General features: G+C 41.8%; 2 protein-coding genes across 7 annotated transcripts; one reads left to right on the forward strand and one right to left on the reverse strand.

Moving 5' to 3' along the window:
* Nucleotides 1-188: 188 nt before the first annotated feature.
* HNRNPA2B1 (heterogeneous nuclear ribonucleoprotein A2/B1) lies at nucleotides 189-11658 on the reverse strand. Of its 3 annotated transcripts, none has more exons than XM_048950569.1 (11): nucleotides 11465-11658; nucleotides 7387-7497; nucleotides 6449-6595; nucleotides 4833-5043; nucleotides 4403-4504; nucleotides 4243-4323; nucleotides 3602-3664; nucleotides 3061-3180; nucleotides 2698-2820; nucleotides 1899-1981; nucleotides 189-575 (listed from the first exon to the last, which is right to left on the reverse strand). In XM_048950569.1, exons 1-10 carry the CDS (start codon nucleotides 11492-11494, stop codon nucleotides 1920-1922), a joined length of 1050 nt encoding a protein of 349 aa, XP_048806526.1. In that variant the 5' UTR covers nucleotides 11495-11658; the 3' UTR covers nucleotides 189-575; nucleotides 1899-1919. The 3 variants fall into 3 exon arrangements, with proteins under 3 accessions (XP_048806526.1, XP_048806525.1, XP_048806527.1); XM_048950568.1 differs by lacking the exon at nucleotides 189-575 and adding an exon at nucleotides 1262-1746; XM_048950570.1 differs by lacking the exons at nucleotides 189-575; nucleotides 11465-11658 and adding exons at nucleotides 1262-1746; nucleotides 10421-10681.
* Nucleotides 11142-24865, forward strand: CBX3 (chromobox 3). Of its 4 annotated transcripts, none has more exons than XM_048950571.1 (6): nucleotides 11719-11815; nucleotides 13034-13084; nucleotides 16956-17098; nucleotides 18953-19118; nucleotides 20485-20579; nucleotides 22182-24865. In XM_048950571.1, exons 2-6 carry the CDS (start codon nucleotides 13061-13063, stop codon nucleotides 22306-22308), a joined length of 555 nt encoding a protein of 184 aa, XP_048806528.1. In that variant the 5' UTR covers nucleotides 11719-11815; nucleotides 13034-13060; the 3' UTR covers nucleotides 22309-24865. The 4 variants fall into 4 exon arrangements, with proteins under 4 accessions (XP_048806532.1, XP_048806528.1, XP_048806530.1 ...); XM_048950572.1 differs by lacking the exon at nucleotides 11719-11815 and adding an exon at nucleotides 11858-11958; XM_048950575.1 differs by lacking the exons at nucleotides 11719-11815; nucleotides 13034-13084 and adding an exon at nucleotides 11142-11266.
* Nucleotides 24866-25600: the final 735 nt, after the last annotated feature.

Raw genomic sequence — 25600 nt, forward strand, 5'->3', positions numbered from 1 at the left:
TAAGGTTTATTAGCTGCAAGAACTATAAAAAATGGTGGAAACCTCGTCATTCTAGCCAAATTCCAATTTAGGTGATTACATTGTACACTCATAAAATACCACCTGCAGTTTCATTCGAAGCTTTCACTTCTCCTCCTAAAGAACTGCTTATGCAGTTACAAGAATGGACGACACATTCCTTCACAGAGGCAGATGTATTCTGTGGTGCAATTTTTTTTTTTCCTTACACGTAAGCAGCCTAAAGTTACTTGGGAACCTTCAGGATGAAACGCGTTATAGATTACAGTCGACAAGACACAGAACAACACAGTTCATTTGTAACAGCACAGCGCTACCTTCATTGCATTACCTTGCAACCACCATAATGCACAGTCTCCCAAGAAAAAACAAAATGTTGCAGGATGCATAAATAAAGTGGTATGATTTAATTAACATGTGACCTACCATTTTAACTACCAACACCAGGGATGGAACCCTTGCAAAGCTTTACTAATGGACACTTGCAGGTCTCATTTGTTCAACTGTAGCAGAGTACAGTGGCAGCAGTCTATGCTTGTCCAGGATTCATATCATAGCTAGATTCCAGTAGGAAAAAAATATGTTAAGTAGCTGAAATTCACAAAAATCTGTACGTAGAAAATTTAATACAAGAAAACAGGATTCACATATTTCTCTTCAGTTGATAATTGTTAACACAATTCATTGCTATGTTAAACTACATAACAACAATCACTATACTGAAAGAATACTGTCACATAGTATTAGTTTCTCAGTTTTGGAACATTAAGAAAGAAAAAAAGTAAATAAGATCTTACCTAAAGAAGTTTAACTGAAGCTTAGAACTAAGTTTGCTCTACTCCCTCAGCCTTCGTTGGCATCCTTATACAACTATTGCAGTTAAAGCTTTGCAGAAATACAGCGCAGCTTTTTAAGACTGGCTGAACTTAGTGACGTTTTCAAGAGTTCTCTTGTACTAGACCTGTGTCCCTGGAAGAGTACCTCGCTGGGGATATTTCCTTTCCTTGCCATTGAAGAAGCAGCATCTAAAAGATCTAAAAAGGTGTTTCTCCTTGCAGAGATATCCCTTCAGTTATCTAGATATTTTAAACCTGATCATTTAAAGACAACATACTTTTTTTTTCTGACCAGCATTTAATTTTACACGTACAACAATAGCTTTGTATTATTTGTGGGACCTTATACTACCCACTCCTTTCCTTATTTTACAACGTTAAAAAAAAAAATCTAAAATTACACAATATTTCCTTTAGAATTATTTTATTAAATCATAAATGTACAACAGCTTCTTAACTCTACACACGCACTTAAATTTTTAAAAGGAAAACGTTATGTCTTATTACACCATGATCCTGGCTAATAGCTTTTCAAAACTTTGAGAAAAATCTTAAAAAAGGTTTCACATGTCACCTGAAACTTACAAATTTAACATTATCAAAGGAATGCTTCTACACTTACAAAGACCACTAAAAAGAAACAACAATTAAAAAGCTAAGAAACTGTCTCAAAGGCATTTTTACAATCCTTCCTCCACAGTAAGGTAATGTTATTAAATAATCCAAATCCATTCACAAAATGGCTCTCTGCATCTGCTCTGGTGTCTTCTGCCATACCACTGCATATTTATGCATGACTGAGATAAGTGTTTCCTTAACATTGTTATTTCCATAACCTGAAGCTGTTCTGTTACCTCTGGGCTCTCATCCTCTCCTATTTATACAGTGAAGCCTGTTTCAACAGAAGTAAAGAGTAAAAAAATAGGTTATGAAATTATTCAGCTAACCATTTTTTATAGGAAAGACAATATCCTAAAAAAACTTTTAGCTCCTGCAGCTACTCTCACGAATCACTGCAATTTTAGCACTTAAAAACATACTTACCCATGGCAAGCTTGCAGAAGCTCAGTAACGGCTTCTCCCTCCATATCCACCACTTCCTCCACTGCCACCAGGACCATAGTTTCCTACAATCACAGAAAAGAGAGAAACAACAGTTAAGTCAGTGCACTTCCATCTAAGAATACTTCTCAATAGTCTATCAAAATTAACATCCAGTTTACTTCCAGAGATGGCATATCCACAGCTTTCAGCACTTCACTATGTTCTCCTACTAATGCCCAGAAAGTGCCACAACAACTACACACTGAAATCCTAGAAGGCTCAACAGGGCCACATGTAATCTGATGTACTGCATAGTTTTGAGCCTCGCTGTGCGGGTGGAGTTTACTTGCAAACTGAACCTTACAAGAAAGAGGTTCTTGTTTCAGTTTCCATTCCACGAGTTTTATACAGCACAGTAAATAACAGCTAGACAACTACAAGCAGGAAATGAGAGGAAAAGGTGACATTAGAACAAGAAAGCAATAGAAAATCCCAGTAAGTCTGGTGAAAAACCGCAGCATGTTTAGTGGATGTTACAAGTTGTGCTGCAAGTCCTTACTGATTGGAATCTGCATGATGTTTTTTCTAATATTCTAGAGGAAAAGAGGCAGGGGTACTGTTTTCCCCAAACTTTATAGTCTTGAGATCGACGAAAAACTGCAGCCAACTCACACTACATAGAACAAACATCAGTATTGTGCATCTGTTGTAGAAGCTGGCAATTTTTACCTATCATCCTCCCACCACCCCAAAGGACTGAAGCTTGCCCAATCTGGCTCCAAAGCATATCAAAACATACCTCCACCATATGGTCCCCCCATGTTCCTGCTGCCACCAAAATTTCCACTCTTCATTGGACCATAATTGGAAGGCTGCTGGTTGTAGTTTCCGAAGTCATTGTAGTTTCCACTTCCATAATTGCCTAAATTATCAATACAAGAATAGACATGTCTGGATGAGCTACAATGTTCACAGAATTCTCATGGGTACACAATTGAAAGACAAATCATGCAAATAGTCCAGCAGCACATGATATCGGCTGCTTTTTCATTCCATTTGTAAAATTAAGCTTGCTTACTCCACCACACACCTCCCAGATTTCATACAATTTGCGCTAATTTACAACTGAAACTTGGTCACTTCAAGCCAGTAAGTAGGTTACCTCCTCCATAGTTGTCATAGCCACCTCCATAGCCCCCACCCTGGTTGCCATATCCAGGTCCTCCTCCACCATATCCTCCTCTTCCTCCTCCATAACCAGGACTGCCACCAAAGTTGCCACCTATGACAATATAATCCTTTAAAATAAGCTTTTCAGTGGAGAAGGTAATCAAATTCTACACAGGATGTTTTTCTGTTGAGAAGTCTACAGGGAAGGAAAAGGGTAGGAGTTTTGGGAAGATATACACCCAACTCCCACCCTAACTAAACGGTGATTAAAACCCACTAGCCAGACTGACTAAAAGCATCAATGAAGTGACTTGCTATCATCCTAGATGATAGACAAGAGAAGGGTATGGTTGTTCATGACATAACCATACAATTTCCCACGTCAAGTATACTGTGAGCCAACAGTTGTGTGTGTTTCTTAAAGCCAACAAAATATCTATGGCACTTTGAAAGTTTTACATGAATTGTAAATGAATGTATAAACAGTTCTAAGTGACAGAAGAAAACAAAAATACAAACAGAAGCAAACTCACCTCCAGGCCCTCCACCATATCCATTATACCCATCACCAAACCCACGGCCACTCCCATATCCATCTGTTGGAGGAAAAGAAAACCCAAGACATATATATTTCAATTTACCTGTAGCCAACCAATTTTTATCTAAACCATATTACGTTAAGACTCAAATCTCACAGACTACTTAAGCACACACACTTGAATTTGGCTAAAACGTATGTGGAACAGTATATCTCCCATTCCTCTACACCACCTACTTTCTTGCATTTGTAAAGTACTGGGTTAGTTTTGAACACAGCTAACCTGGTTGGCTTTTATGTAATTTAAATGTTCAGTAAAGAAATCCCTCACTGTGAAGCTCCTGAGTACTGCATATAATTACAGAGAAGCAATAGGTGAATTTCTTACCAAAATTACCAAGTTTAAGTTAATTTCAGCTTGTAACAGAATCACTTAACAATTAAGCTACTTGAGTTTATAAAAAACTACCTCATCTATTTCTGTACTATGCAAGAGGTTTGCAACTTGTCCTTCCCAAAAATTCTGTAACACTTGGAGATGCGTTTCAATTGAACAGTAGTAGCTTACCATTACCCAGAACCTGAAGGATGATGTAAACAAACAAACAAGAAGTGCTACAAACATGCCTCTCTTACCAGCTCCCCCTCGGAAATTGCTGCCAGGTCCTGGACCAAAGTTGCCACCACCTCCACGTGCATCACCAAAACCGAAGTTCCCTATAACAATTAACATTTGTAAGCAGCAAAATCACAAGAAGCGCACAAGAACAGACTGTAAAGCATTAACTGAACATACCTCCTCTCCCACTCCTAGAATTTTGAACTTCCTGCATTTCCTGTCTAGAGAGGGCTTTCCTTACTTCTGCATTGTGGCCATTAATGGTGTGATATTTCTGCACTGTAATCACATGAAACAAAACGTTGTAAGCATTTAAGTACTGATCTGGCAACAAGAAGAATCTCAAGCTACCAAAAATGCAGTCATTCCCAAATTGATCCATACACACTCCCTACTGTTATTTTAAAAATTATAAATACTAAAATAGATTTCATTAGGTACTGGATTATTTGTTTAAAATACCTGTGCCCACAGTTCACCAAAACTATCATATTACATTCATTTAAGCATTGCTATTATCTGTTTATTTTAAATTTAGCTTCACACAAGTACCATGACTGTAAGCATCAACGTTATCAAATAAAGCAGCGAGATGAAGATTACTTACATACAATTTTATCCACAGGATCATGGTCATCAAATGTAACAAATCCAAACCCTCTCTTTTTACCAGACTGTCTGTCAGTAATGATTTCAATAGTGTCAATTTTTCCATATTCCTCAAAGTAGTCACGAAGGTGGTGCTCCTCGGTGTCCTCTTTAATGCCACCAACAAACAGTTTCTTCACAGTAACATGAGCACCAGGTTTGCCAGATTCCTATTAAAAGAATTCTCCAATTTACGACAAAGAAAACCAATCTAGCAAATCTTTTTTTTTTCCAGGATGATGGGAATGCAAGACTCAGGTTTTTGGACACCGAGGTAGACTTCTTGTCTATGTCCATAAAACCTTTGTGGGGTAGAAGGTAACAGTTATCATCCACAAACCTACATGAAAGTTCTAAATGCACTGAAAAATGGTGGTGGAGGGTGAAGAGGTTGTACAGAAATGTACAGAAATAAATGCAAATCCTTTACATAAATTTAGAGGGAATTGTCAGACCACCTGTTTGAACAATTTCTTAATAACGAAAAAAAAAAGCTTTAGTTGACTTAAAATAAAAATGCATCAACTTCCTCTGTCCACCTCTCCAATGGCAACGAAGCCTGCATTCCTCTTAATTGCAAAGCTCCTTCAACTACAGCACATCCACAGCTCTGCACTAAAACAAACATAACTCTCCACATACCTTTAAAAAAAAAATAAAATGAAAAGAGTTCTGAGCACAATATTTAACCAGCTGCAACAAGTAGGAAGAATTTATCTCTAAAGCCCAGTAATAGCCTTTGTGTGTATAAAAAATATGCACATGTCCTACGTTGTTTTAGTTACGTTTTTCCAAGTGCTAATCAACCCTGCATTCTTCTGGAAGCTGAATGAGAACTGAGATTGCTAACAAGGGTACCGATTCTAGTTCAGGGAAAATGGAAATTACCACAAGACACCTCATTCAGTTGCAGTTCATCAGTCCAAAAACATTAATAATTTGGGTCAAACCTTGTGCTTGAAGTGGCTAAATCCTCCGAGAGCTCCAACAATGCAGAGAACACGAGTTAACAAGAATGTGCATTTGCTCAAATATCTCAATGCTACAGTAACCCAGGTATACTGCTTTACAGTGTGCCCATCTAATTTATAGCCTGAATTTTAAAATCAAATGTGCAAGGAGCAAAAACATGAATAGTCTTAGGCTGATTTTGATCACCACCACTGGAAGGAAAGCACAGATCCCAATAGTGTGTTCTCTATTTTTTATCACTTCTGTCATAGAGCTTACAGAAATACTCAGAAGATCAAGAAGTTTCCTAATTTGAGGTCTAATAACAGTCATGATCCCAGAGAAGAGATGGTCTAGAACTTGCATCATTACAGACATCCAACACATTTCAGCTAAGAATACTTTCAGATCCCAGTTAGCATCCCTTGCAGACATGACTTACAACCAGAATAATACATAGTTACTATAGTAGTAACAGTCAATGAACAGACTAAAAATGTGGAAACAGTGTCCCAACCAGACCCTTTCAAAAATTCAGAGACAGTTTGAAGTAAGAATTCATAACCAAAATGCAGAGTAGTCTCTCAAAGCATGAAAAGGATCTGCTTTCAATCCCACGTTTACCTCTCTAGCCACAGCTCTCTTAGGCTCCACCACCCTTCCATCAATTGTGTGAGGTCTTGCAGCCATGGCTGCATCAACTTCGGCCATTGAGGAGAATGTTACAAAGCCAAACCCCCTTGATCTTTTGCTTGCAGGATCCCGCATTACCTAAAAACAATGAACAAATTTAAATCACTTCTACATGTCTCATGTTAAACTAACCAGCAACAACATTTGGAGAAAACAAGAACCTAATTCAAATACAGTTAATATGAAGCAGCAAGCTATACGGACCAAATACATGAGCAGAATCCACACAGCACCAGAGGAATTCACTGTCCTCTAATACCCTACCAGTAACTCGGACGTACTCAGCAGCAACGATTCACATTTATATACGTGTATCTTTCTCTAAAAATCAAACATTTGTTTTTACCTCTCTGAAGACTACGCTCTTTAAACGTGGATTATAAAATACATATTTACTGTTCTGAAAACAACACCGGTGGAACAACTTCAATACAACTACAGTAGCGTAACAAGTATACAGAAATCGCAGACTAAAGAAAGCCACTCATCTCTAGCTTCAACAGGACTGCTTACCAAAGTAGCAGCTTTCTTCCAAAGGTTACTGGTTACACAGATGCTGATGCAGTAGTGCACTTCGCACTCCCTAATGCGTGTCAAGCAATGATACCCCAGTTAATTTTGAACAGCTGTAATCAGCAGTTAGAGATAATTTGAGAGATTTTACAGGAAACAAACTGCATTTTATCAGCAGTGTGCAGAAGGAAATCTGCGTATAGCTTTGAAGGACTGATAAGTCTGAACCAACTGCAGGAACTCAAAATTTAACGTTACACTTTCTCTCTTATATTAAGCTATTAAACAAACAGCTCCCCCTACCATAATTTTTACACATTCTGCATCATCACTGTGCATTAGCATGCCAAACTTACCACGCAATCTGTAAGCTTTCCCCATTGCTCGTAGTAATTCCTCAAGCTTTCCTCTGTTGTTTCAAAGCTTAAGCCACCAATGAACAGCTTGCGGAACTGCTCCTTTTCCCTCTACCACAGAAAAGATTAGATTAATATAAAACTTTTTACAACTGCATTAGGAAAAAAAACAAACATAACAATGCCCCAAACTAACAAAGAGCCCTTGCTACAGGAAAACATGATTCCACTCATACTGTCTGATTCTATTCCAGATATCATTTATTTTAAAAATATATAATTCAAATTACCATACATCAACACTATTAAGCTATTTACACAAACCATTAAGCAATTAAAAAAATACAGTCAAAATGTTCTAGGTCACTGACTCAGATTTCATCATTAGTCAAATGAAGCACGCTAGGATATGAAGATAGCTAGGATATATATGCATAGTAAATGCGCCCCCAATTTACGTCAGCAACATCAAAAAAAAGCAGAAAAAATTCCTCACATTTCCCTTTCAGTGTATGAACTACATTTTCAGAAAGACTTAAATCACTTCTCAAAGAAATTTTCATTGAGCTCATTCAGCACAAATTTCTGCTATGACAAACAAGTAAGTCGTTAAAAAAAAGCTCAAGGCCAATAAGGAGATATTACACATTTTTTATACGTGATAATTACAATGCAGAAACTAACAACCTTTCAACCTCCCAAGTACTTAATACACTACGAATGTATTGTAAATGTTCTTCTTCATAAGCAGGAGCATCGCTGCATGATACATATTGTTATCCCATATGCCAAATAGCTAATTAAAAAAAAAGACCCTTTAACAAAATGCAGAATTTCAGGATCTTGTCTGAAGGAGGTAAATGTCCTGCTAAGCTTTCTCCCAAGAGAACTCAGCATTATGTCAGCATTGTACTCGTCCTTTTAAAAAGGAATTTTCTTTTTTTTAATAACGAGCATTCAGCCAATCTACACGTTTTCTGAAGCTGCTGGAAGCAGGTATGATCTAGAACTATGCTACACGGAAGACATTACCGGAGATGATACTGAATCAGTTTTGTTAAAAATGCATTGCTGTATTATCAGCTAAGAAGAAATGCAACAACTATCGAGTATTCCTTTTCCACCTCCGAATAAGTACCCCGTTTGAGAACAGTTACTTCAATGTCACTTAAAATCATTACACCTAAAGCAGATTCAAAGTGTTTTTTCTTCTAAGAAGTATAAAGAAAGCTAATGCTGTCCCTCTGATGTACAGGTGGGAAAAGTTAGGCAGGATAGTTTTGACACAACAAACACACATTATGCGAAGCTTCTCCTCATATAATCTTTTGAACAGAGTAAGGGAAAGGATGCTGCATTCAAGACTTGAATTATAGCTACATGTTGAAAGCCGTGTTACCATTTCTTGCCTGAATAGCCTAGCAGAGAAATGTTAGCCAATGACTGCTAAAAATGCACAAATGCCCTTCTCTTCCAACTGCTTCAGTTCAATTGCTTTGAGATTAACCAGTACCTAGTGGTTCCATAGGCCCATGAGAGACACTTTCCCCTACATAATCAATTGGCATATGTACATATGTCAAATAGCAGAACTAGGATAATAAGTTGGGAATTTGTAAAATTTTAATGGCGTATTGATTTTTCCATTAAGCATTCAGCTCATATTTGAAAATGAAGCTTAAAGAAGTCTACCTACCAACCATAACAACCACATTTGCTTTTCAGAGAGCAAACATGCACCACACATTACCGATAAAGAGAACAGCTGCAAGTTCATACATCACCATACACTCATCGATCACGTACTGCCACACCAGTATGCGCCCTAGCCAAAGGAACAGGTAGACACATACACAGCCAGGACATGGCAATGTCACTGCCACTACAAGAATGAAAGATGTATGAACATATCCGAAGTGCTACTCCACACGTAGGCACTGCCTTTACTTAGTAGTGAGTCTCTTGACCACAGCCCCGGCCAGGGCTCAGCTGCCTCTGGTAACTGCACATTCACTCTGCAGCAGTAACGTGCACGATTATTAACCATTTTAACTACGGTCCTTTTCCGGTATTTGACAAAAACCCTTCACTAAACACGACCCGCTGCCTCTTCCCCCTACTCTCAATACACAAGCCAAAAGATAAACCTCCTAGGATGACTCCGAAACACTTTCTAAGATAGGGACAGACCACGTGTGAATCTCAGCAGCCCTCCAGCATCTTCAGTCAGGAGCCGGGCGGGATCCCCAGCCCGCTGCCGCTTCCTTCAGCCCGCCGCAGCGCCTCGCCGCGCCCCAGCCCGACGCCGGTCCGCCCCGCCGCCCGACGCCGAGGGAGCGAGCGGGCAGGCGGCGGCGGCTCCGCCATGTGGCGGCGATCAGCAGAGCAGCGCCGCAGCCAGGGAGCAAAATGGCGCCCGGAGCCGCCGCCTCCAGGGAGCGCGGCGCGGCGGGGAGGACGACTGCCAGCGAACCGATCCCGGTCGACCGCCGACCAGCGCCACGCAAGCCGTCGGGCTGCACAGAAGCCACCTGCCCAGCACCGCCACGCAGCCGGACGCGGGGTGTCAGTTTGCAGGCACGGCCTCCCGCCTCCCCTCCCCCGCCGCTCTCGGCGCCGCCATTTTCCCCCTCCCCCTTCCGCCGCCATTACCGGCAGCGGCGCCGCTGCTGCCTACAGGGCGACGGCGCGTCCCGGGCCGGGCTCCCGCCGACCTCCATCGCCGCGCCCCGAGAGCACCCGCTCCAACAGTCACCTCGAAAGACCTAACCCGCCCTCGCCTGAACCGCAGCATCCACCTCCCCCCAGCAGCCACCCGGCCCCAACTGCGGCTTCCAGAACCTTCCTCCCCCGTCGCCGCTCTCCCCCGTGCAGAGCGGCCCAACAGCCTCGGCACCTCCCGTGCCCGCGCTGGCTAAGCTCGGCCGCGCTCCTCGCGTAACACTCAGACCCGCAAAAACGCTCTCCGGGCGCGGAACCGAGAGCGGTACCCCCTTAAAATGGAGCTCCTGGCAGCCTCCCCTCCCCCACGTACCATGTTCTTCATGGTGGCGGTCCCTGCCCGGCGCGGCGCACGGCCCTCAGCAATGGCTGCCGCAGCTGTTACGTAATTTGAAATTCGGCTCCGCGCACTACGAGCGCCCTCCTCCTCCACCCGGCCGCGCCTCCGGAGTTTAATTAAAAAATAGCTCGGATCTAGAGCCTAAATCAGTCCTGAGAGGCAGCGGTTCTGTGCGATGCCCCTCCGTGTTTTTGTCACCTAATAAAAAGTCATCGACGCCGTTACTAATGGCCGTCTCCGAAATGAGCCGAAGGAGTCGTTCTCGCCGAGCTTATCCGCTTCGGCAGTCTCCGGAAACAGCCGAAACAGAAATGGCAACCCGTTCGGCTCGTTTCGGCGATTTCCGGAATCAGCCGAACTGACGAAACCGGCACTCGGCTCAAGCTCGGCAATTTCCGGAAAAAAAAGACGCAGCGCTCACCGACTCCCCAACCCACTCGGCAATTTCCGACAGCGGAAGACCTCTCTAATACGTGCCCGAGTGGATCCGAAGTCGCCCGAGCGTCGCTGGCACAACGTTGCTTCTCTTCTCTCTCCCCCCCCCCCCTCCGGAAATTGCCGAAGACTGCACCTCGTAGTGCGGGGTTATAATTAGCCGCAGCGGCCCCGCACCCCCACCACCCTCCGCGGGCGGGAGCACGGCACAACGCAGCGGCCCCCTCCCCCTCCGCCCGGGCGGTAGGCGGGAAGCGATAACCCTGGAGTTCGACTCGGTGGAGAAAGGCGGGCCCGGCTGCGGCCAGCCGCGTTCCGCCGGCAGCCACGCAGCGCTCACCTCCCTCGCGCCCTCCCCTTTCCTCTCACGCGCGGCGAGAAAGGGTGAGTGCTGCCGATCCACAGCAGCGATACTGCGCCGGGCCTCCCGTTCTTTCTCTCCCCTCATCCCCGCACGGATCTCCGGCCGCCGCCAATAAAGGCCTTTCCCGCCCGCCGCGGCCCCCCGGCCGGGCCCTCTCCCGCCCTCGCGGTGGCGGCCATGATGGCGGCGGCCGCCCGCGGCCCACCGGCCGCCCTCACCCAGTCGCTCTCTCTGTCGCCGCGAGGCATCTTCCTCCGTTTGGACGCCTGGCGCGGTCCTGCGCTCGCCCCCCGTGGGACAGACGTCTTGGCCCCCTCCTGTGCTGGCGGCGACAACGGGAGGAGGTTGCGGCTGGCGCGTAGGCGGCGTCGTGCGCTCTGCCCCGTCAGCCGCCGGCGCGCTCGGCTCGGCCCAACCCGCCCCGCGCCGCCCGCCCGGCCCGGCCCGCCCCGCGCCGCTCCCCGCCCCCTCCCCTCCCCCCCCGGCCCCTCGGATGCCGCCGCCGCTCAGAGCGCGCAGGGCGAGAGCCGGGAGGAGACGGGGAAGCGGCGCGGCCGAGCGGCAGTGAAGTCTGTATCCTTCTTTCTCCTCTTATTTCCTCGCTTCGGCGGCGCTCCCCGCTCCCCTGTTTGCTCCCCGCCGACGCGGGGATGGAGCGCGGGGTGCGCCCGACCCCCCACAGCCCTTAGCGCGGCGGCGGCGGGAGGAGCGGGTGCGGCGGGAGGAGCGGGCACGGCGGGAGGGAAGGGAAGAGGGAGGGCGGGCGGCGGGGCCGGGCCGGGCAGACAAAGCCGCCCGCCAGCGCCCGGGGCGGCCTCCGCGGCGGGGAAACGTGGCGGGGCGGGGGGGCGCGGGCATGGCGAGGCGCTGCCCCCCCCTTCCTCCTCCTCTTCTTCCCTCCCGGCGGCCCGCGGGGCTCCGTTCCTCGGGGCGGGGGTATCTCGGCAGTGTTCTTGTGGTTTCTTTCCCCTTTCTCCTTCCTTTCCGACGGGGACGCGAGGATCTCCCGCCCGGCCCTTACCGCCGCCTGGCGTGGGGCTGCCGGGCCTCCCCTAGCGGGGCGCTGGGCGACGGGCCGAGCCGTTGGGCCTTGCAAGGCCGTGTGCGAGCCGTGCCCGGGCCTGTGTGCGATCCGAAGTTTTGTAGTTGGAACGGGGCGGGGACGATACGTGCTTACAGAGGTGGTCGGTGTGAGAGGTGCGGTGGTGAAGGGGATGGATGGTGTTGGACTCGCTTGCCTAGGATAAACGTAGCGTGTGCAGCTTAGCCGAGCTCACGTCGGTGCAGGGCCTTAATTCGTGCAAACTTGAGAATCGGAGGGCAGCGTTATGCATTAAAATAAATATTCGCAGTTTTGAAAGCGGTGGGTGCTCTGTTACACTGCAGATGTGTAGCTGCTCCCCGCCAGATCCACAGTTAATACGTCTAAAGCTGTATCATAGTTAACTGCTGGAATCTGAGCTCATGTTCTGTTGGGTTTAAGGAAATAAGCATCCCTGATGGTCCTCCCCCTTTTCCCTACAATTGTCTCCATGCCTTAGATGGCCTTGGGAAAACCTTTTTTCAACCTCATCTGCCACTTTGTCACTATTTATCTTGGCTAGGTAAAGGTGTGTTACTGGGTTATGCCGGACAAAGCAGTAAGCTGCTTCTTGTCCTGGATTTAATCCATTCTGTAAATGTTCTATGCCGTGAAAACATGGGGGTTGGAACAAGGACCATGTTGTATTGGGATGCCTTTCTTTGAGTAACGTAAACTTCCTTTTAATTGTCATGCATTTTTCTAGTAAAAGCTCTGCAAGTCTGCAATAAAAATGGCCTCCAATAAAACTACATTGGTAAGTTCACGCACACCTAAAGTATGTAAGGATTTAATCAAAATATTTTTCTTCAAACTTATAACTTGGCATCTCCATTTAAAAGATACATCCACATCTCCCCTCCCCAGCATTTTTCTGACCAAAATTTCAGGTCCAGAAAGTAAGGCTACTAGAAAGGACATTCTCTTTGGCTTTAACAAATCTGCCATTCCTACAGAGACTTGTTGGGGAATAAAAAAAAAAAAAAAGGACTGTGCATTATTTCGTCTGTCCTGTTGTAGAAAGCACTGAGGATTTTTTTAGCCTCCTTTCAGGATACCATGTAATTCATCGTTTATGTAAAAATAAGTAAAATCGTGTATTCGTTTAATTTCTCCTAGTCTATTCAGAAAAAAATGAAAGAACAAATTGAGCGAAGGCGGTCCTTACAGAAGAAAAATAACGTTACTGGGAAATGATGTGGTGTAGTTAAGATGCCCTTTGAAATTATTATTACTTTTTTTTAACCAAATAACGGTTTCTTTGAATTTCATAGGAGCAGAGATTATCAGATGTCAACCCCTCCTGATCTATTTTAATGATGCATTCATGGTTCTCAAGTCCCTGTAAAGCTTTGCTTGACGTTAAAATATGAACTTCTAAAGGCAGTTGGTTGCGGGAAAAATTATTTTAATTGCCATTCAACTACTTTATATATAAATATATATATACACATATATGTGTGTGTGTGGAAGAACTGAAGAAATATAGCATGAGATCCATCTGAGGTTGAAGCAGGATGCATAGATACAATTGGACATTTGGATAGCAGAACGACAGACTTGTTATGCACTCAAAAGGCCCGTTCTTAAATTACTAAAGTGGTTGCTAATTGACCCAGATTGAGGTACATTAAAAACTCTTATTAACTCCTGGCTTCGAAGTGTAGTGCTTGTTTGACATTATATGATGGCAAACCGTTCTAAAGATTTCATCAAGATGAATGTCTGAACTTTCTGTTAGTAATTGGTTGTCCACTTTTCCCTAATTTGAGGAAGAGGAGCAGTGACCAACCCAGGGAGGGAGTGCCTCAGGGAGGGGAAAGTGCCTGCAACTGCAGTATTTTTGATATGATGTTCAGAATTTTGCTGCACAGGTCAGGAAAATCAGTTATGGTTCCCATGGAAACCGTAACTAATTCTGCTTCATTGCATATTTGAATGCAAAACTTAGATATACTGGGGGTAGCGTAGCTCTGGAACTGTAATTCTGAATTTGTTATCTCTTGTATCGTGAAACACTCCATTGCAACATCACGTCTCTGTTGCCCCTCAAGAAAGAGTCATTACCCATTGAAAACCATCTCTGTCTGTTGGATGTGACTTCTGAATGCAGAAGGAAGGAAGCCACAAATGAGCATCCAGTGCTTAGATGCCCATGTTAAGGTTTAGAACGGGTAACCTTAAAGAAGGGAGCTTCAGGGATCTGGTGGATGTTTCTGCCCTTCGTTCTGGGTCAGCTGCTACATTCACCTCCAGGCTGAGATTTACATTGGTTTGTATAATCTCAGGAGTTACCATTCTTCAGTATTTCTTCAGGCTCTGCTGTCAAATATTATTTTAGTAGGTTAAAAAGGCTTAGGAAGTGTTTGGGAAGTAGCATTATTCAGAAGATGTAGTGAAACCTCTAATATTCAGAGCAAAAAGCAATGCACCCTTGACTTGTTATCACTTACTGACCTTTGAGATAAAGGATCAGATCCTGTAATATTCATTTTCTTCTGTGGAAGATTATGTAGCTATCTAAAGTCCTAAAGAGTTTGCATTCCTCTTAAAGAAAAGTTACTTTGATGCAGAGGTCCAAAACATTTAGGTGATGAGAATGAAAGAAGCTGAGAACAATTATCAGAAGGCAGCCTTCCTTTGAACTGGAGGGTTTTAGTCCAGTGGAGAGCACAGATGGAGATGTTCCACTTGTAGCCCACTTGCCTCAACACCAGTAATTAGGATGATGTTAGTGTGGTACAGTGAGTCTGTCTTTTTTCTCCTCATTTCTTTTTTTCCCCCCATTTTCCTCATCTCATTTCTCTTTTTAATACTTTCATTTATTGCAGTAAGCAGCCTTCATAGGCAAGGTGGATGTTTTCATATGTTTATGTTCATTTACCTTCAGTCCTGCATTCTTTTATTTTTCTTTCCTGTGGAGGCAAAAAAAAAAAGCCAGTGTGGTTGGTACTTCTCAGACATGAGTACTGGGTTCAAAATACACCTGGGATGTGCAGGTAGTTATTATCAAAGTGGAAATACATGCTCTGTTTTAAATAATCTCTTTTCTATTCCCAAGTCGAAACAAGTGTCACACAACATATAATCATATATGGAAACTTGCTGTTTGAAGGGGGAATTTGAACCTTTTCCTCATCTTTGCTGTTCGCACCTTCAATTCGTGGGTTGCTAAGGAGAGTGAAGGTGTTTGGGAGAAGAGAAGTTAATGCAAAAAAAAAAAAGGAAGAACGCAAAGAGTAGGCTTGGAAAGGCAGGTCAGCTTCTTCATTTTGCAAAAAGAAGAGTTTTCTTTGCGTCTGACAGACACTTTTTTTCCTTCCTTTTACCACATCAAGGAAAAATTCTGCAAAATCTAAAAATCAGTTTCAAAATTGCTTCGCAGTGTGCTCAAACTAACCCGCGTTCATTCTAGAGAGGACTAGAAAAGTGCCACAAAGTAAAGGCAGGTGCTCCATGACTTCTGCTTGCCTCTGTCTGTCACGTTAGAGCATTAGTGAGGAAGTAGCTTTGTCTGCTTTAAGGTGCTGCATGACTGTGTGCTCTCAGAGATTAATACTGTTCCCGTTAATTTATGGCTGCCATTTTAACAATTTTCCAATAAGGAGCAATCCAAAATGGCCATCAGACTGCTTTTGGTCTGTTGGTGCTCCACAAATGGGATACAACAAGATTATAGACACGTCCTGACCTTTTCCAGATTGCAAACAAGGAAATTCTGAAACGTGTCCTTCTACCAATATTGAATTGTGCCTTATTAAACTGGGAATGCCTTGAGGATGATGTGGATGTAATATTTATTTTAAGAACCTGAAGAATATTATTTAAAGTATATCAAATGTAAACTTGAAACACTTGAGTTCTTTAAATTAGCAAAATTTTAATTACATGTTAAGTGTGCCTTAAGTGTAGCTGTCTTAACGTTTGCACCTTTCTGACATCCCCTTGAATGTTAGTTACATCGGTGCGTGGCTGATAGTGGGAAGGGACTGCAGTAGTTTGCTGCTCCTGGCATGCATCCTGTTCAATAATTATCGATTATTATTGAATATTTTGGTTATGGTAGCACTACATTGTACATTTTGCTCCCTTCAGCTTTTGCTTTTTCTTTTTTTGTTTTGGAAACGCTAGTAACTTTTTTTTTTTTTTTTTTTTTTTAAGTAGCAGCCTTTTCTGTTTTATGCATTTTCCCTTATTACTTTTCTTTACTTCTGCCTCATGCTGTTTCTTGCCCTCCGCCTTTTCACAGGCACGGAGTTAACTTATAGAAGCTTGATATAATTTTGAGCATGTAGCACTCTGAGAATTAAATTTATAAGGGGAGTGGAGGCACTGAGTGTACGGACAAAGATATTTCACCTTTATAAAAACTGGTGTTCTATGTTGGGTATCTTATTAGGTGGCTGGAAAAAAAAAAAAAAACAAAAAAAAAAACAACCCAAAATATTACCATGTCTTGCTCAGGTTACCTGACCTCATGCACTAACGTGAAACAAGTCTGAGCTTCTGGCTCTAGTGTGAATAAGTACATGATTCCTTGCTGTTTACTGAGCAAAGTTGGATTTGGCCAATGAAGTAACGATGTAAAGCAAAAGAATGAATAATGGCATTCTGAATTTCTTTTGTAGCACAAAATGGGAAAGAAACAAAATGGCAAAGGTAAAAAAGTTGAAGAGGCAGAGCCTGAAGAATTTGTTGTGGAGAAAGTCCTGGACAGACGTGTTGTGAATGGAAAGGTGGAATACTACTTGAAGTGGAAAGGATTTACAGAGTAAGGCATTACCATTATTTTTTCTGGTACAATGCTAAATATTAACCATTTATTTGAAATAACTGTGTGGATGGGGGATTGGATGGTGGGGATACGCTTTAAAGAGCTGAAAGGGAAGGACAGCATAAATGTCTATTCAGGTGGAGCAGTCAAGTATGACAATAAAATAGAAGACTGGTAGCTTAGGGTTTGTGCTTGGTCACGTTCCAAAATCTTATACAAAGCCCTCAGTGATTGTTCTTTTGCCACTGCTCTTTGATCTAGCTTGTGTCAATATCAATCAAGGTATGCTAGGCTGACAGTTGTCATAAAATAGGTATACTTTCATATGCAGGGGATTGAATATTACTTCTGAGAAATAAAGTTTGCAGGGCTTTAAACAGGCAGCTTTGAAGCTGTGAATTTGTTTTGTTTTTTTGGGGGGGAGGGGGGAGGTGTTTGCTTTTTTGAGTTGCTCTTGAAATAGGTAAATTTACAAAAGGAATTCTGTGGCATGATTGCTTTCATTAGACATACTGAAAAGGTATTTTTCAGTCTCTATCCTGGGTCTTTTGAAAGCACAACAGTGCTTCCATCAGCCGAGAAAAGGGGATGCATTAAATGTTGAAGTCTAGCATTTTATCATTAGTAGTTACATATACATATCTCCCAAAGCAACCTTCTGCATTCTAGGACCTTAAAGTTTTGGTAATTGAAAATAACGGGTAGGCATCCTGTTTGTGCAAGTAGTGCTGTGGCAATATATTAGTGCCTGAGGACTTCTGATGAGGTGCTTAATTGTTGGAGGGCACATTCATGGACAGCGTAAAATGTTATTTAACAAAATACATACTCTCTGGAACAATTGCAGTACCCAGCTCCGGACATGGAGCCTTTGTTTTTTCTATAATTACAGCCTATTAGCATGGTTTGGGTTGGAAGGGACTTCAGAGCCCACTCAGTTTCAGTCCCCTGCCGTGGGCAGGCTGCTGCCCATGAGCTCAGGTTGCCCAGGGCCCCATCCAACCTGGCCTTGAATGCCTCCAGGGATGGAGCATCCACAGCTGGGCAACTGTGCCAGTGTATCACCTGTCTCTCAGTGAAAAGTTTCCCCTGACATGTAATCTAAATCTCCCCTCTTAGATTAAAACTGTTCCCCCTTCTCCTATCACTTTCTACCCCTGTAAAAAGTTGATTTCCCTCCTGTTTCTAAGTTCCCTTTAAGTATTGGAAGGCTGCTATCAGGTCTTCCCTGGGCCTTCTCTTCTCCAGGCTGAACAAGCTCAGCTCCCTCAATCTGTCTTCATAGGGGAGGTGCTGCACCCCTTTGATAATTTTCATGGGCCTCCTCTGGACCAGCTCCAAAAGCTCTACAGCTGGAGGAGTGAGAAAGAGTTCAGTGCTCAGATGATACTTTTGAGAGCATTTCTGGTACTTAGAAGCTTAGGTACATACGTTTATGTCATTACTAGTGGGGATTGTGTATGTTCTGTTCTCCTGAAGTCTTAGTTTATGCTCTTACCAAACAGCTTGTTTGCATGGTCAGCCTTTCGGGGAACCAGGAATTAAGTTTAAATGTACAGGTAGGATGAAGGTTGCATGTTGTCACTTCCACCAGCATCTTAGGAGTTAATAGAGCTGCTTACTCTGTATCTCAAATGTAAGAACAATTCAGCAGTATTCTTCAGCATAGCATAGAGTCAGTCATCAAATGTAGTGCACAAAGGCTATGGCAGATGGTTAGAGAAGCATCCTGAGTTTAAGAAAGATACCTTATTTATTGAGGAAAGGAATGACTTGCTTAGGGTGAGCCGTGTAGTTAGTTGTACGCTTCTCTTCTTTTCCTAGTTTTACATAAATGTATGTATGTTTCAGTGCTGACAACACGTGGGAGCCTGAAGAAAACTTAGATTGTCCAGAGCTAATTGAAGCTTTTCTGAACTCTCAGAAAGCTGGTAAAGAAAAAACAGATGGTGCGAAAAGAAAATCACTGTCAGATAGCGAATCTGATGATAGTAAATCAAAGAAAAAGCGTGATTCTGTAAGTATATGTTCATGTGCTAAACTTTGTTTCTCCTCTGTTTCTTTCTACCTCTCCAACCCTCTACCCCAAAAATTCTGTTGTGACTTGGAGAACTAGAACAACCATAGTCTTAAAACTAAGAATCACAGAACTGGAACTGTGGTTTGGAAAGTGTAATGTTTTATAGCGATTAATGAGACTGCCTGAATGGCAGGTAAAAGGTGATTGATTTTCCTTTTTATGACCAGAAGCCCCGATGTTCTGTGATTCTTGCTGAGTAATCAAAAGTAAGACTGGTTGAGAGTTACTAATGAACAACGTGGTCAGTTTGTGTTAGAGTAAAATGGTCGTGAATGGAACGAGCAGAAGTTCTGTTCTGGCTTTTGTATGAACTATGATTTTTAAATAGGTGAGTGGGAAGATAGCAAAATGGGAAGACCAAGCACTTGCTTAAATTAGGACTAGACATGGTGGTAGGAAAGGTGTAGAGAGGGTGACTGAAGAAAACCTACTATTTCATGGATATTTGGGTTTCAGCTCCAATTTAAATGAGCCAACAATATGATAAGTTTAGTGCTATTAAGAGCAAAATAATGCGCTTAACACAGTATGTTCAGCAGTACATTTTTCTCTCTAAACTTTCAAACTAACAATATAAATCACAGCTGGTTGTCAGTCAGTAGTTAACTGAAGACAGCTGCTGGATGTGTGCTGTCAATTACTAGGTGACGTTGGAAGGCATCAGAAGCAATATTGGTAAATACTGCGAATAGCATTTTAGTTTCTGAGTGAAGTTAATTTTATGGCTTCACCTGATACGGTAGCAGTCACTGTCTCACAAAGGTATTGTGAAACTAGAGGCAAGCAGTCCTGTTGTTGACCACAGATGTGATTTCAGTGAGCCAAGAAGAGTTGAGGTGTGCCCTATGGGTGCAGTTTCACAGTTGGCTTAAGCCAACCTAAGTGCCCAGGTTTGTTGTTTTGCTGAAAAGAACATGTTTTGCCTGCTCCCAGGAGTTTGTTTTTTTGTTTTGCCTGTTCAGTTTGTTTCATTAGCCGTGCTTGTTTATCTACTATAAAGATTTGAGACCACTTGATTCATCTACTGAGTTTTCAGAAAGAATGGCTAGAGCCATTAATGTAAAAGTCCTTCATTGTTACTCTGCATCTGAATGACAAGGTCTGAAGGTCAGTCAAGAAAAATGTAACATTTATATCATCTTCAGACAACTTTTATATGTAGCAATAGCTTTTATCATTATGTAATGCTATATTTTGTTGTTCTGATTCACACACACACATTAATGTGTATATCTAGCTCTAATGCCAGAATAAAAGGGTAGTTAGATGATGATAGATAATGATCTTTTAACTTACTTGATAGGTTGATAAACCGAGAGGGTTTGCAAGGGGTCTTGATCCTGAGAGGATAATTGGGGCTACGGATAGCAGCGGAGAGCTTATGTTCCTCATGAAATGGTAAGTCTTACATCCACGGTTCTGAGCCATGGTGAGGGAGGGCTGGTAGTTTGCACTTAGCTCATGAGAGAACTTCTTTTCAGCAAACAGAAAGAAGCTGGCGGTCTGCTTATTAACCCTGTGTTCTTGCAGAAGCAAAACCTGTGCAATTACTTAGTACTTAGTCCCCCTTTCTTCCAAAACTAAAATAAATTTAGATTCTCTTGATTCAGTATCATAGAAATGGAATTTAGAACTGGCCTTTGCATGTGAGTAGCATTCTTGCTAGGGAAATTTCAGGTAGAACTCTGCTTTAAATGTTTTACGTAAGCAGATTCTAGCTGCTAGGCAGCCAACCTCTTAACCAAACTTGGTGTCTGCTGTTTTGTGTGCAATCAGGTGGACAGAGAGTTGGAAGCAACTAGTGGAGGAAGCTGAAGTTGTGATGAAGAACAAACGATAGGAAGAAGTTTGTCATTATGGGCCTGTAACAGGGAAAAGTGCTTAGGGGAGTTAGTGTTATTTGGAGGACAGGAGGAAAACAGTTTTATTAGCTACAGTGTTAGCAGAAGACATCTTGTCTTTGCAGTAGAGAAGCAGGGTAATTTTTTTTTTTTTAATCCAGCATTGAGAATATAAGGGTTGAATTAACATTTGCTTGGAGTTCGGTTTTCTGTGGTGCTGGGATAAGAATTATAGTTTTCAACAACCTTTTAGAGAGGCTTCTAGTTCCTTTAGTAGTGTCAAACTGAGCAGTCTCCAGAGAATTGGTTTGTCATGCAGTGTGCTTAGACTCTTGAAGATCAGTGCTTTGGAAAGGTGGTCTGCCTTCTGGCTTCAAATTCCCTTTAATACATGGAACTGAGAGAAGTTTGAAAATGTGGATTATGACTACTTGAATTTCTGTAGTGATAACTGGCAGAATAAAACACAAAGGAAAACAAGAAAGGAGCATTTTCTTTTTAGTTTGTTTGTAGTGGATTCATTTTTTCATAATTGATTGCAGTCAACAAAGATAGATATGAATATGTAGCCATAGAGCTGACTTGTACAATCAGCATACTCTTGAAAAAGAAGCCTAAAGCATGTTAGATTGGAATTTTTTTGTTTGTTACTCCAAGACAGGCTCAGAAATTGCAGTTACTTGCATAAACTTCTAATGCAATTGGCATGTGAATACCACAAGTCTCACTTTGAAGTTCCAATTATGCTGTAAAGTAAAATTAGTGTAATTTTACTTACTTCATTATATACTGCATTTGGTAACTGTAGGAATAATTTCTCTTAAACAGTGTTTTCCCCTGGAATAGAAAAAGAAACTTGTGAAGGAAGGTATCAGCTGTGAAATCTTATTGCTAGCAAAGAAATTCCTTGTAGCTGAAGTGAAAAGTATACTGAAAACTGATTTCTAGCTGACGTTTTTCATAATGTTATATCAAGAGGTGATGCATTTATATGAAAACATATTCTTCCTGAAACCCATTTTGATGTTAAAATAATTTGAAAAAGCCTGCTATGAATATAAGCTAATAAAGAGAATTAGTAATTATGCTTTTTTTTTGCTTTTTTTTTTTTTGTTTTTTTTTTTTTTTTTTTTTTAAATCTCCCTTCCTTTCCCATCAGGAAAGACTCAGATGAGGCAGATCTGGTGCTGGCCAAAGAAGCAAACGTGAAGTGTCCTCAGATCGTAATCGCTTTTTATGAAGAACGACTAACTTGGCATTCATGCCCAGAAGATGAAGCACAATAATTGTTGGCATCACTTTTTTTTATATATATATGAATATTAAAACCTGAAATTTGATTTATTAGCAATGTGAGAAGCATACATTCTAAAAAATTCAAATTTGATATTTTTTTGAAGTAGTGTGTTTTGCATCAACAGCAAGTAAATAAAAGCTTTCTGCAACTCATTTCATTTATCACAGGAGAGCATTTGATACTACTACTTCCTCCATATTAGGTAAAAGCTTTTATAAAACATTCATAAACTTCCATGGTTATTATTGAATCTTAATGAATGTCTAAACAAGCTCACAGATGTTTTGTAGTCTTCTATACAGTTGATGTGCATGTATCTTCTTTACCCAAACCTAGCCCTTTACACCTGTAGACTCATTCTTTTTAGTATTTGGGGTCACACGATCCCAAGAAGACCAGGTGAAAATTAACTTTGTAGTAATTTGAATGTTATCAGACTGTATATTGTTTACTTTATTGTAAATACTGGTGAACAGTGGTCAATAAAATAGTTTTATATTCTTCCTTTATAATGATAGGCTGTGACTCTTTTGAAGCGGTATGATATTTCTGAACTTTTTATATGTTAACCTCTCAGTTCATGATGTATTTAACTGTAAGTTGTTCTTTTGGGGATAGATTGATTGATATTACCCCACTGCTACTCTGTAATCACAATGCCAGACAAATGTCAGGCTTTGATTCTCTCTAATTTTTTTGGTGAAGTGTAATATTATTTATTTTCAGTCAGAAAGGAACTGGCTTTTTTGGACTGTGAAATTCATGTGCTGTGGGTACTTGTAAGCCACACGGATGGCAGCCGTGCTCCCTGGGTATGGCTGCTGCTCACAGGGCCAAGCGGCCTCTGCAGATGTATTGGAAAATACCTGGTGTGTTGACAACGTCAGCCTTTGCTTTGATTTCAGATCTTAATATGGGGCTGTGCTGTAACAAGTGGTGGGATGGTTCAGGTAGAGTTACTCTTCAGGCTGTGGCCTGAAAAATATTTCCACAGTTCTGTGTCTTTAAAGTGTAATATTTTAATCCAGATTCTAAGCTGTATACTTTTAAATCGAGAGGCTTTGTTTCTCGTTAAATTCTAAAATGGGTCGTATCATCTGCTGCTGGGAGAATGCCCTCAGGTCGGCAAAAGTGAGGGATGGAGAAATTGGAAGAAAAGAATTTTGCCTTTTTCCGTTCTTCTTCCATTTATTCCTCTCTTCACTTGCTTTTGTCTACATGCGTTCTTTTATTTGGGTTGTGACTCACGGGGCCGTTTGGCCTTAAGCTTTGCCTCTTCATAGGTCAGTGGCCAACCTTGTTTTAGAACTCCTATTACGAAGTTTTGACTAGAATAATCACATCACGTGCTGCTGTCACAGTCCTACATGAGATGATAAGATTCCTTAACAACGGCTATTCCTGGAAACCTTCATAGGTATCCTGAGGGGAAAAAAAAAAAAAGGACCTTTTAATCTACTCTTGATTTTCTTTTTGACAGAGATTCACAAATCGTGATTAAAACCATTTGTTTTCATGTAGACTCAGACTCTGTTTCTATCACGAATGGAATCATTGTAGAACATTTAATTGTAAGTAAACAATGGGATGGTTAAAGTGAAGCTAACTTACCTTTTTAGGTGTAACTGCTTTATCTTAATATTTTTTCTATACAGATTTGGGTGCAGTTCAGTCTCTGTGGCTGTAGGGGAAAAAAACAAAAGATGTTGTGTGGGGTTCCCTTGCTCAGGTTAATGATGGTTTGAGAGCTCAGCTTGCTTCTCTTGCCTGCTCCTTTGAGAAACGTCTCTGAATTTGTTGTATATGCAAGTCTGCAGAGTTCATGGCTTAATTCTTTGGGCTTCTAATAGGAATATTAATACACTTGTGTAGGATTTCCAAATATTGCTTTTTTACCCAGTTGCCTGAGAAGTACACAGGCTAAACGAGAATTCTAAAGCAGCATGCGTCTTCCTGCCTTTTTCTTCAGTATGAAATACTTTTAAATTCAGTCCTAAAATATTTCACAGTTTGTGTTATACTGAGACTTTGCAGTTTCTTTGTTTCAAGAGTGGCTATTGAGTTTATATAACATTGCTGATTTTAGTCAATATAGATGGAAGAGTCAGTTATGGGTTATCGTAAGTGGTAGGTGTGTAACGATTTCTGTTGAAAGGTCGTTTCAGTTTGTAACCTTTAAAATGTTATTTTGCAGCTAGATACAGCTTTTAGGTATATTTGATTCTTCCTTCTGACAATCTGTAAAAATGCACTGTACTCACATTTAAACTACCATACAGCTTGTTACAGTTATGTAGATTTCTAATTTTTTACATTATGATGGTAGAAATGCTGACTGGTATTTGTTTCCTCTTCTCTCCCTTCCCCCCCTTGATTTGTGTCAAACTGCATTTTGACAGTGACGAAATGCAACACTTTGAAGTTACAAGTTCTGTAAAGTTATGCTGAATGTGCTTGGTACATATGCAAAAAACCGTTATCAAATGTTAGTAACTTTAACTGACTAAATAAATGAATTATCTTCTGTAGTTAGTGAGTTATGCAGAGGTTTCTGGTCATTGTCCTTTCTGATTCCACAGCAAATGGATTTCAGGCTGTCGTTTCATCATCACTCGGTGCTGATCTTGCTGTCCAAAAACAAACAGTTGCATTTAGTTGTATTTGCTCCTTTACTCCTCTTTTACTCCTCTTCCCAGTTTGGTTTGCTTCATTGGCCACATGAAGAGTTTTATTAGCATGTGTTCATTATAGGTAGTGCTAGGTTACCCCCAAATTTAAATCATAATTAATGATGGCATCAGCTTCTTGCAACCTGGTTCTTAATTGGGAAAGAATAATTTACTTCTGGTTTCTATTTTTTGCTTTATTGGCCAACTGCGAATTCGCTGTTAAATTGAATGAAATAGGTATTCTATGTGTCTGCAAAATAAGCAGTCAGCACTGTAAGTTGATTATATCAGTTCAGCACAAACCAATGCTGTGTGCTTTGTGATAGTTACAGATTCATGATCTAGTTCTCCTAAACTACTTGAAGGTTGCCTAGTGCACTGTGGTGCATTTAGGACACGTGGTAAGTTGCCATAATGTAACTAGGAGTATATTTTGCCTAACTGCGAGTTATCCCAGTATTTACTCACCCACACCAGGCTCTCTCAGTGTAGTTTGTCCCTCTTCCCTGTTATAAGAACTATCTGCGATGTCCTTGGCATTTTCCTCAGCATTTCCTGACCTCTGATATTTTCTGGTGCCCTTTTTGTTCAGAATTTCTTCTCAAAGCACCA

The sequence above is a fragment of the Lagopus muta genome, chromosome 7, assembly GCF_023343835.1.
Source record: "Lagopus muta isolate bLagMut1 chromosome 7, bLagMut1 primary, whole genome shotgun sequence".
NCBI lineage: Eukaryota > Metazoa > Chordata > Aves > Galliformes > Phasianidae > Lagopus > Lagopus muta.